The sequence below is a fragment of the Trachypithecus francoisi genome, unplaced genomic scaffold (genome assembly GCF_009764315.1).
Source record: "Trachypithecus francoisi isolate TF-2019V2 unplaced genomic scaffold, Tfra_2.0 Lachesis_group18, whole genome shotgun sequence".
In the NCBI taxonomy this organism is placed as follows: domain Eukaryota; kingdom Metazoa; phylum Chordata; class Mammalia; order Primates; family Cercopithecidae; genus Trachypithecus; species Trachypithecus francoisi.
Genome location: NW_022681463.1, coordinates 70,744,659 through 70,756,932, shown reverse-complemented (window position 1 = coordinate 70,756,932; position 12,274 = coordinate 70,744,659). Strand labels below are relative to the sequence as shown.

The window sequence follows — 12,274 nt, the reverse complement described above, 5'->3', positions numbered from 1 at the left end:
ATAGAGCCAAAATAAAGGCCCTGGAAAGTTGGACATGAAGCTTTAACTTCAGGAAAGGAATGGTACTTTATTAATCTTCCAGCTGATCTGCCCTTAGGGTGTCAGATGTTCTCTGTCGCCCCTGGTGTGCTAGCATCGGCCTGGGTGCCCCTGGGTGGCTGATGGCAGAATGTGAATTCACTTGCAAGCGGACATGTTCGTTTCCATGCCCCAAAGCGGGAAGAAGGGCACAAGGACACTTCGATGGTTCTTTCAGCTCAGACTCGAGCTGTGACTGATTTGGTGGTTGGGGTCACTGGCTTTCTAGCCTCTCGTGGTACCACCCAATTTCGGGGAGCCGGTTCATCTTTCTCCTATGACAATGTCTTCTGTCCCCCATAAACACTGCCCTCATTTTGAGTTTTTCTTTCCTATATCTGTAGCTTTCTTCTGCCGCTTAGCAAACACTCTGTCCCATTCGTATTCGTCCCTTGGCGCTGGCGTCTGGCCCAAGGGTACACTGTGAAGGAGGGCAACCCTAGATTCTGAGGGCCACTAGCTCGAATCTAGCGCCCCTCTAACTGCAGGGGTGACCTTAGATACATTTCTTAACTTCCTCTGTAGACTGAGGGGAACCATTTTTGCCCTCCTGGGGTCCCTGGATTAATGAGATAACTTACATAGGCTCCCTAAACCAGCGCCTGGTTCTAAACCAGCGCCTGGTTCATCGTAAGTGCCCAAATGCCAGGGGCATCTGCAGGGATGACCCCATAGTGAAACTACCTCTTGGGGAATCTCTGGGTTAAACAGCCAGAATAACTCGCAGAATTGAGAGATCCCTCTCCTTTCCCAAACCTCGCTGTACTTCAAATCCCATTCATTGCCTCCCGCCGTTTTATCCGTGTTCTCAGATCACCCCCCTACCCCGGCAACCTCCAGTCCCCTAAAGCCTCCTGAGCGGCAAAAGGACGCCCAGAGAGAGGTTCGGCGCCTGAGTTGCCCCGGAGCAGACGTCCAGCCCCGCCCTGTACCCCGATTGCGCGGCGGATCGCGGCCGGGCGGCGGAGGCCGGCGGAATAGGCGCGGAGGAAGGCTCGGGCGGGACAGACTGCGTGGGGGAAGGAGGAGGAGAGAGCAGACGGCGGAGGAGGGCAGAGCAGCCGGGAGGAGGGCGCAGGGGCGGGAGGAGACACATGCGCGCTGCCGCTGCCGCTGCCGCTGCCGCCGCCGCCGCCGCCGCAGTCCTTAGCTTCCCGGGGACAGGAAACCTTCAAGACCGAGCTGCCACGGCCGCCTCCCCGCCCGCCCCTCATTCTACGCGCCTGCCCACACCCTCCTCCCCTCCTTCCAGCGCCTTTCCGTGGAGCACTGCGGCACTCAGCCCGAGCTGCCGTTTTCCCCTCGCGGGGAACGCTGTGACCCCCCCGCAGGAGCGGCGGGGCGGGGTGGGGGGGCCCGGGAGAAGATGGCGACGCCGGGAAGCGAACCCCAACCTTTCGTCCCGGCCCTTTCGGTAGCTACTCTGCACCCACTTCATCATCCCCACCACCATCCCCACCACCACCACCACCACCACCACCACCACCATCACCATCAGCACCACGGAGGAACCGGCGTCCCTGGCGGGGCGGGTGGTGGCGGCGGCGGCAGCGGGGGCTTTAACCTGCCCTTGAACCGGGGTCTGGAGCGCGCGCTTGAGGAGGCGGCCAACTCCGGGGGATTGAACCTGAGCTCCAGGAAATTGAAGGAATTTCCCCGTACCGCAGCCCCCGGGCACGACCTCTCGGACACTGTGCAGGCAGGTGAGTGAGGGCCGAGGGGGCGGGCAGGGGTGTGGGTGCTGTCTGGGTGTCTGTCGTGCGTTCCCTAACGCGGTGGACAGTCGGAGATCTCGTCTTGCTGGGGGAGGGGGGTTCCATCAGCCCGTTGTCTCCCGAAGAGGGGACTCGCGTGGGCGCGGAAGAAGCGGGCCCTGGAGAGGGTATGGGGGCCCTTCCTCGTCCGGCGGTGCAGTGCCAGGAGGGCAGGGGTGCGCCGGGCCTCTGCGCCTACGAGCCAGGGGTCTCCCGCTCTCCACCCTGTGGCTGGCGCGCCGGGGAAGCAGCAGCGGGGCTGAGACTTGCAGGCGCGCCAAGTGCGCGCAGTGTAAGTGGGAGGTTTCAGGCGGCCGCGTCGGCTTCCTCGGCCCCGCGCAGGGCTGGGAACTCGAGCGCGGACAGCGGCCTCGGCGCCTCCAAGCAGTTCAAGCCGTCTTTGAGGCATCGCCCATCCTGGTGGGGAAACCCAGACAAAGGTGGCACGCCCTCGGCCGAGCCAGGGGCATCGGCGCAGTGTCGCGAGCCCCCTCGGCGACATCGCCCAGCTATCGGGCAACTCGGTGCCTCCTGAGAGGTGCCCAGGCTTCCTCTTCCTGCGCCTGTGCGGGAAAAGAGCCGCCGGGCTTGTAGTGAATCCGAATCGGCTGCCGCTTCGGAAGCGCTCGGCTCTCTTCCTTCCTCGCCTTTCGCTCACCGCCCCCACAGTTTGGGTCCTGCCACCGAGGGTACCTGGTTCTCAGTTACCCAACCTTTGTGGGGGCCCCGGGAAAGGAAGGCATGGCATATTAAAAGCAAAGTAATTAACGTGAGCCTGTTTTCCTGTGTGAGCCCGGCAAGTTGTAACTCGCGCCAATAAGCAGCATAACTTTTTCAAGTTACGTCATGTGTTACATACTTCTAAAACGTCTGCTTTCTCTTTGGTAGTTGGAGTTGCAGGAGCGGAATCTATAAACAGGAAGGAGGGTGGTGGAATGGGATTGGGGCCTTAGGGTCTATACAGAACTGACTTGATTTCCGACCATCCGGTTCCGCTCCCTGGGGGAGGGTTTGTGTCATAGCAAGCGCCCAACATTTCCCAGGGTAGTGGGTGCTCCGTTTTGGAGCCGCTTCCCAGACCTCTTGGCTGTCATCGCCTCATGGCCCAGGGTCAGACCCCCTGGGTCTTGGATGGTTGACTCTCAGCACTGGAGCACCCAGTTTAATCTTGTAGTGGGCAAGGGAGCAGGCGGTGGGTTTTTGGAGGCTAGGTTTCCAGTTCTTTTCCCCCCTTTAATTCAGTAAACATTTATCTAGAGCTTTAATGAGTATTAAGATAGAATTCTGAGTTCACTAGAGGCAAAGATGGCTCTCCAGGGTCATTAAACTTTGTAATTTGGATTTAGGGATAGTCAGGAATCGGCAAAAAAGAGGGAATTTCCAAAGATGAGCTGTCAACAGCTGGGGAGTCTCTTTCAATAAGACATCTTAGTTACATATTCTCAAGTGGAAGTTATTCCAAGAATTGCCTGAACCATTAACTTAAAAAAATACATTAAATTTTACTTCCCTTCTGCTATAGAGTGTACCGTGAGCTAGCTATGCAGTGGTTAGATTTATCTGCAGAAAATAGAGCTGGCATGACCAATAATAATAGGTTTGTGTAGTTCAGTAAGGGGGTTTCGTAGTTGTTCTACTTCAGTTATGCTAAGGATTATTTACAAAGGTAGGTGAACTTGATGCGTCTTCTGTGTTGGCATTTCTGTGAGAAGACCAGTGCTTTTAAAAGCAGGGACCACATCTTTTAGCTAAGACCTTGCCATGTGAAGTGGATGCTGAAAAGTGTTCTTGTTCTCCTCTTTGCTTGTTTATGACAAGCTTAAGTTGTGAGTTTTGCAGGTTTTTATTTATGAGCTCACTTGCACATGTTTTGTGCTCAGGAAAATCTAGCTGGTTAAAATTCAGAGGCTTTATGTTAATTCCTCATCCAAAAATACAATATCATTTGGGGGAAGAGGAGTGGAGGGATATAACCTATGTTTGTAGAAACTTAACCCCATCAGAAAAGTATTCATTGTAGCTAGTTATTTTACATGAAATTAGAATACCCAAATGTATTAAATATTTGCTTCTGCAAAACGTCCTTGCTTCAGGTCAAAAGCCAGGTGTAAACCACAGGTATTCTTTGTTCTAAAGATATATTTAATTGAGCACAGTTTCTTATTTGAAAGACCAAAAAGCAAAATAAAGAGTTAAAGTTACCTCCAGTGTACACAGTGTTGACACAGCCAACATGTAAGAGTTCTAGTAGAGTTGAAAGTTTGAGTAGTAACATTTAAAATAAAGATAGTGGTTTCTCCTTGACTTATATTTACTTTAAGAATATCTCTTAAAATTAGAATGGCATGGCTGGGCACAGTGGCTCAAGCCTGTAATCCCAGCACTTTGGGAGGCCGAGACGAGCGGATCATGAGGTCAGGAGATCGAGACCATCCTGGCTAACACGGTGAAACCCTGTCTTTACTAAAAATACAAAAAAAAAATTAGCCAGGCGAGGTGGCGGGCACCTGTAATCCCAGCTACTTGGGAGGCTGAGGCAGGAGAATGGTGTGAACTCGGAAGGCAGAGCTTGCAGTGAGCTGAGATCCGGCCACTGCACTCCAGCCTGGGTGACAGAGCGAGACTCTGTCTCAAAAAAAAAAAAAAAAAAAAAATTAGAATGGCATATGAAGATCCTTAAAGGCCTAAGAGGCAAATTGTATTTTTTTTCATACATTTTCTAAGTCAAGGAGTGGTGGAGCAAGCTTTTTCTCACTGTTTTGTTGTATAATACAGGCCATTTGGTTTGCACCTTGTAAAAAGTCAGGCTTCTGGCAGCCACCTGTGCAGAACTGCACTCCTGGGCAATGTAGCCTATCTGAACAGAGTGGATAGGCTACATACATAAACAAAAACGTAGAATAGATGTCTAAGCTGTCACTCAAGTGCATATACTTTATTGATAGGAAAAAAATCCAAGCTCTCATTTTGAGCCTATTAATTTACTTCTATTTGAATCAAAATAAGTTTTGTTGTCAGTGTCTAGTCTTTTAATAGATAAAACGGGGAGAGACTGATCCACGAAATGCAGTGACACAGGTGTCACTGATGGAAAGGGACAAAACAGAAGAGCCACTATCAGCACTGGGTGCGCCTCTCTATGCGTTACCTGTGTGATCTTAGTCCCCACTAGGAGCCCAGTTGTACCCTCATTTACACATGGGAAGATTGAGACAGAGAGAAGTCAGGTAGTATGCTGAAGATTATACCTCTACTGAGATGGTCAACCAGTGACTGGAACCCTGATGGCCTCACGTTAATTCATGTTCTTGACCATATTCTCATCAAGCAGAGGGAAGGGGTTGAGAGGTAGAATGTGGGAGGCTTCCTGGAAATTCATTCAACCAGCATTGATTCCACCAGAATGTGTGGAGCCCTACTAAGTGCTGGCCGCTGATCTAGGCACTGGGGACACAACAGTGTGCAAAAGAGAATCCCCAGTATCCCTTCTCATGGAGTTCATTCTAGTTGGAGAATGGGGAGATACACGAATAAATTGATTTTGCAGGATAAGTAGGATAAGTTATAGGATAGATGTAATATCTTTGTTTTATAAATACAGAGATTGCTTTGTATCAACTTGAGGTGGCTTGTAGCAAGAGCATAAATGATGACTAGTAATGCATATAATCTGAAGCATACAGTTGGGCCAAAGAAAAAGAAGTACACAAATTTGCACATGAGTAAAGTAAACTTTTTGGTGCTGATTTATTAAGTAGTGTCATTTTGGATGAAGAAGTTCAAAAGGGTATTTTGTACAATTGAAAGTGAATTGAAAAGAGGAGTAAGAAAAGAAAGTGTCTGCCTCAGGATGATTGCAGGAGGTTCTAGAAAATGAAAAAGAAGCCCTTAGACTTGACATGCAGGACAATTGTTGAAAGTTAGTCTTGTTAAGGAGAGAAGGGAATGTTTCATTGCTAGTATCATTTTGAGTTGGCTCTAAGCAAGAAAGACTTTGGGCCAGGCGCTGTGGCTCACTCCTGTAATCCTAGCACTTTGGGAGGCTTAGGTGGAAGGACTACTTGACCCCAGGAGTTTGAGACCGGTCTGGGCAACATAGTGAGACCCCGTCTCTACAAAAAATAAAAAATTAGGCCGGGCGTGCTGGCTCACATCTGTAATTCCTGCACGTTGGAAGGCCGAGGTGGGTGGATCACCTGAGGTCAGGAGTTTGAGACCAGCCTGACCAACATGGTAAAACCTCGTCTCTACTGAAAATACAAAAATTAGCCAGGCATGGTGGCGCATGCCTGTAATCTCAGCTACTCAGGAGGCTGAGGTGGGAGAATCGCTTGAACCCGGGAGGCGGAGGTTGCAGTGAGCTGAGGTCGCACCACTGCATGCCATCCTGGGCGACAGAGGGAGACTCTGTCTCAAAAAATGAATAAATAAATAAGTAAATAAATTAAAAAATTAGCTGGGTGTGGTGGCGCATGCCTGTAGTTCCAGCTATATGGACGGCTGAGGTGGGAAGCCCATAGGTTGAGGCTACAGCGAAAGCCGTGATCGCACCACTGCACTCCAGCCTAAGCGACAGAGTGAGACCCTGCCTTAAAAAACAAACAAACAAAAAACAAAGACTATATGGGAAACAAAGAGCTTACTCAGGGAAGAATATTGAAGTGCACCATTAAAAATACCCATTTATGTGCGAGGCAGAGTTCTGTAGGAGATGCAAAGTAGAAGACAATACAGGAATCCGTAAGATGTTAAGTAACAGTTCCAGGAAGCCGCTGAGGCCCAAGGCAGGTCAAGGTGAGGTGCCAAGTAGCACTGATGGATGTTGCGTGTAGAATTCAGAGGAAAAGGTCATTTTCATGAGGATGCTTAGAAAAGACTTTGATAGCAGAGGTGGGATTTGGATCAGATTTCCTAGGATGGATAGGATTTAGATAGAAGTGCCTATGAATATTCTGTGATTGGAAGGATGATTCCAAGATGTGGAGTAAGAACCTGACAGTTGGCTGGTTGTGGTGACTCACACCTGTAATCCCAGCATTTTGGGAGGCTGAGGCGGGTGGATCACTTAAGGCCAGGAGTTCAAGACCAGCCTGGCCAACACAGTGAAACCCTGTGTCTACCAAAAAAAAAAAAAGCTGGGTGCCTATAATCCCAGTTACTTGGGAGGCTGAGGCATGAGAATTGCTTGAACCTGGGAGGTTGCTGTGAGCTGAAGCCATGCCACTGCACTCCAGCCTGGGCAACAGAACGAGACTCTGTCTCAAACAAACAATCAGATGAACCTGGCAGTCTAAGATTCTGTGAATAAAAGAAACACAGAGGGCATTTAAGCCTGTCTTTCTGGTCATATTCTTCTACCCAACTCCTACCTTATAGTGGAGTTAAGACTACAGGGTTCTTATGACCCTTTAATTGAGGACTCTGGAAATGGCTGAAGCCTAGGATTTGTCAGCCTGTGGGAATAACACCCTGGCTCTGTGTGAGCTGGCTCTCTCAATTGTCTGTACAGATTCAAAGGATCTTCTCTGAGATTTGTGGGTGGGTTTATCTCTTGAAGGCTGACTTCCACACCCTATTCCCATCCTAGAGCCATGGAGTCCTTGGGATGTTAGCACTCTTTAGTCGTTGGAATTTACAGAAGACCTGATAATGAAATATAATCATTTTCAACAACTTAACTTTATTTCATAATTTTGGCCATCAATGTTTCATTATAAATATAATACAATTTTTGAAATCACATGTGTTTCCTTAAAATGTATAGTTATATACATTTTATTGTTATATCTAGTTTTTAATTATCATTCTGCTGTTGAATTCAATTTGGTAGTTTTTAACATACCTGTCTCTTTTTGTGGTAGTTACTATCAGATAAATGCCTTTATTATATGTATTCTAAATATTCTTCCATTCATAAACTATGATTCATAACCTTTTCTGCCCTATTACTATCATTTTTTCTTCCCGGTTAAGGTATAGATACATTCCAACATCAAATAAAAGATTTTAGAACATCTCAGACAATACCTATAGTGGTTCTGAATCACGTAGGTGGGCTCTCCACATATCTGTGGTATATGCCAAAAACAAGTCTCTGCAAACCTACATGCTATTCTTATTGCTTGCATTACAGGCTGCTTTCTTGAAAAGGCAAGGACATACTGATCGTGCTTCTAGAATAATAGCATACAATTATAGGCCAGGGAACCTCTGGGAATTTTTGGTCTGTGCCAGTTTATAAAGGAACAGCCCAAGGTTTGACCTTCGTCACTGAAATGACTCTCCTGGAGAGTTTGTCAGTCACTGAAACATCTGATTTGATTTTTGGTGGGTGTTTGATATTAGGCCACAAATTAGCACACCCTGTCATTTAAAAATTTTTATTTAAATTATTGACTAAGACTTGTGTGTGTTTGTGTTACTGTAATGAACTGAAATTTCCTGTGGCATGGCATAATAATTCTTTGGAATAAACATTTAAAGGGTAGACGCCTTTTGAAATCCATGCTGACGTCGATCAATTCAGGAGTCAAATTCCTTTTGCCCATGCTGTCCATCTGGTATATGTACATAGGCTTTTTCTATTATATTATTGAACTTCATCATTGCTTCTTTACACATAAGCTATTTCCCTCTTTTGTGTATACATTTCTGTTGCCCCGTATCTATCTATCTATCTCTGTCTGTCTATCTGTCTGTCTATCTATCTATCTATCTATCTATCTATCTCTATATATCTGTATATGTCTATCTGTCTATATATATCTATCTAAGGACTTTTTATATTTCAACTGGATAGCATTTACTTACTCTTAACATCTGCCCGTAATTTCCCTTCAGGTGTGGTATTGCATGTGCTTTTTCAAAGCCTTGGTAATGTAAATAGCAGAAATGCTGTTATTAACTCCATATAAGGTGGTTATAGGTTTGTCAGTCAGACCATGGGTAACTAGAATTTTTGTCTAAGCCTCAGAAAACCCTGTTTGTGAGGCTACTTTTCAGAATTTCTTGGGCTTTTTGGAAAACTTCTGTCTTGGATATTGGCCTGAGCTTAGATATGGCAATTCCACCAGTTTATGAACCATTTCAGTGATTGTGTGAGTTGTTAGAATTAAGATAATTTGGTGTTAATTGCAGTGATTATTTCAACTTATAAGATTATAATCTATTATAAACACATCAAGGATGTAAGGCACAAAACCCAACTATTTTTCCATAGTGAGGAATCTTTTTTAATGCCCAACTCGTAGGAAGCCTTGCTTTTGTTATTGCTACTAGTCTTTTGTTGCATGAAAGTTTTTTTTGCATCAGAATTTTGTCATGATTTTTCAGATAGTAAGAAAAGAAAAAAAGTAAAGAAAGTTCAGGATTCCAAGTAAGACTTAATTTAGGAAAACCAGGCGTTCTAACATAGACTCAAACATGAAATATGCCTGTGTTATTCTTCGTCCTAATTTAAGGGTTTAGTGATACTGCTTCCATATTCTGCAGCAAGAAATAGTACATTTGGAAACCATCTCCTCCCATAAAGTAATTCAAAAATAAAGTGAGATTGTTTACATGAATAGAAAGTTGACGAACTGTGCGAATGTGGCTTCCCTTGCTTATTCCAGCCATGCAATAGAAGGGAAATGCTTTTATAGTCAGGTTTCTGTTCATTGTTTTTCCTGACCGTATCCTCCTTCGGTGGCCATAAAGGAGGATTTAGCTGCGGGGAAAAAAGAACAATATGTTTGATTTGCATAACAGAAATACTTCCTATTTTCCTTGGGAAGAAATGATTGCTTCTGTGTTAGTATGATGCTGGTACCAAGGCAGCTCAACTGACTGCACCTAAAATTCTTACGGAACATTTTGAAGTCATCAGGGGAAGGTTATTTGATTTTGGGATCTTCCTGGATGTTTACTTTTCTTCCCTCTGCTGTTTGCTTTTTTCCCTCAGTCCCTCTGCTGGGGGTGGGAACCTAACACAGGTGTGGGATGAAACCGGGCAGGAGCCCTCCAGCTCAGTGTCTTGAATTTCCTCTCTACTCTTCTTGCCAAATGGGCAGAAAGCGGCCCGCATCTTAGTGTTTCTAATCTTCTGGCTTCCCATGGGGACTTGCTTTTGACAGCTGACCCCTGCAGTGTGGTATGTATAGCTTTGGCACACGATGTGTTCCTCTGTTATTCTTCCCTATTTTTGATGTTTATGCCATACAGCATGAGGAGTAGCATCAGTATTTCTGATCTGGTTCAGTCAGCTTAGCGCTGATTTAACTCACTTTATCTCTGCAGGCAATGATGGCAATTCAAAGACAGCACCATCAACACATTGCCTGGCTTGCTCTTCCTCTAGATTGCCTTCATTTTGCTTTTCTGAGTTATTTACCTCATGTCCCTTCTCCTCCCCATTCTGTAGGATTCTGCTGACCCCATTCTCATTTCATCCGGGCCCCAAGTCTGCTCGAAACAAACAGGCTCCCTATCAGCCCATTCTTGCAGATCTCAGCACTGAATCATACAGGACCTGAAGCCATCTTTGCATTATTTCCTTATGGCATTTTTTGTTTTATTGCCTTCCTCTGATGCTTTCCCTATGTTTAACCTTTTTGCTCCTTCACTGGCCTGTGAGATTTAGCTAGACAGGACTTTTCCTGATTTTTGTATGCCTTCCATGCCTAGTACAGAAAATGCTAGAAAAACATTGATGGACTGCTCCCTTTCCTCTTTCCTACACTTGGTCTCTGCATTTTTCATCCATCATCCTGGATCTACCCTGAAGCTATCCGCTACTTGTACGTAGTTGACTGATCTGCTCAGATTTTCCTGTGAGACCTGATTTTTCTCATACAGCATCTTTTCTCAGTGTCATCCACTGTATTAGCCTGCTAGGGGCGCCGTGACAAAATTCCTCGGACTGGGTGGCTTAGACACAGAAATTAATTTTCCCATAGTTCTGGAGGCTGGAAGTCCAAGATCAAGGTGCTGGCAGGTTTGATTCCCCTGAGGCCTCTCTCTTGGCTTACAGATGGAGGTTGTCTTCCTGGGTCTTCACAGGCCATTCCTTTTTATGCACAAATCCTTGTTGTCCCTTCGTGAGCCCAAATTTCCTCTTCTTATAGGGACATCAGCCAGATTGGATTGGGACCCTCCCATAGGACCTCATGTAATCATTACTTCTTTAAAGACTTTGTCTCTAAATACAGTCACATTCTGAGGTGCTAGGGTTTAGTGCTTCCATTACTTTTGGGGGTCATAATTCAGCCCATAACACCCACCGACTCACCCCTGCTGTAGGTGGTAGCTGCAGTTCCTCCCCCAGCCTGTGTAAACTGATCTTGGACTTGTGTGAGGCTGCCCTCAATGCTGCTCTTGCAGGAGGCTCAGGACAGGTCTGTTTGTTGGAATCTGGCCTGTCCTTGGAATCTAGCCCTGCACTTGCTAGCTATGCCTGCGCCCATGGTGAGAGTCCCGGTAATGCTCCTGGGCTCTCGAATGTGCTGTAAAACCGGGAAAGAGCCACATGTACACTTACAAATGGATGACTCCGGCTCGTCTGGACCCCTCCTCCATCTCTCATAGATTTAGAATCTTTTTGGTGGTTGGTGGGTCCCTAGAGTCACACTTTTTTTTAGCTAAGGTGGGGTCACTTCTCACCAACATTTGCAAGTGTTTGATAAGCAATGTTACATCTAAAATCCAATGAGTTATAGTGAATTCTGAGGGAGATGGGCAGGTGTTTTATAATATCAAATATCGCTTGAAATTAGCAAATGAAAAATTAACATCTTTTGAGCACTTATCATGTAAGAAGCATAGCCAAAAATATAAAGGCATAGTTCCACCTAGTCTGAATTGGATGAGGATTCAATAAATTATGTATCTGAAAGTCCCTTACCCTTATAGTACTCTGGTTAACAAGTATTATTTCACTAAAGCCTTTCAGCCCTTAGCTAAATGGACTTTCTTCCTTTTTCTTTTTTTTAAGTACAGCTGAGTGATTAAAAATGGGGTTTCCTGAGCTTCAAAGACCTGGGTTCAAATCTTGGCCTTGTCGCTTATAAACTGTGTCACTTTGGCCAGATGACCTAAACCCTATGCATCGGTTTCCTCACCTGTCAAATGGGGATAATAATAGCATGTACCTAGTAGAGCTTTATGAGGACATTGGTAATAATAACAACAGTTAACATTAGCAAAGAGTTATTCTATGTCAGGTATCGCTCCAAGTGCTTTATATGAAAATATGTGTATGAAATGTATGTAATAGATGTTTCACCTCATATTTAATGCTTGCTACGTGGTCTGTTTTAACTAGAGAAGGGGCTCAATGACTCCAAGCAATGCCTTTCTATTGCAGCCTGAAGAGGGTGATTAGAAATGTGGAAACCATCCATTCATCTCTCTCCCTTGACCCCAAGGCCCAGAGAGTATAATCATTTGGCCAAGGGTACACAGAG

At 45.9% G+C, this 12,274-nt stretch overlaps 1 protein-coding gene across 4 annotated transcripts in view; it reads left to right on the top strand.

Moving 5' to 3' along the window:
- Positions 1 to 1,411: 1,411 nt before the first annotated feature.
- Positions 1,412 to 12,274, top strand: part of LRCH1 (leucine rich repeats and calponin homology domain containing 1) — a 210,554-nt gene continuing 199,691 nt past the window's right edge. For all 4 annotated transcript variants that reach the window (XM_033176924.1, XM_033176922.1, XM_033176923.1 and 1 more), the window contains exon 1: positions 1,412 to 1,781. In XM_033176924.1, the coding sequence (XP_033032815.1) occupies positions 1,445 to 1,781 (337 nt within the window). In that variant the 5' untranslated portion in view covers positions 1,412 to 1,444. The remainder of the gene's footprint in view (positions 1,782 to 12,274) is intronic.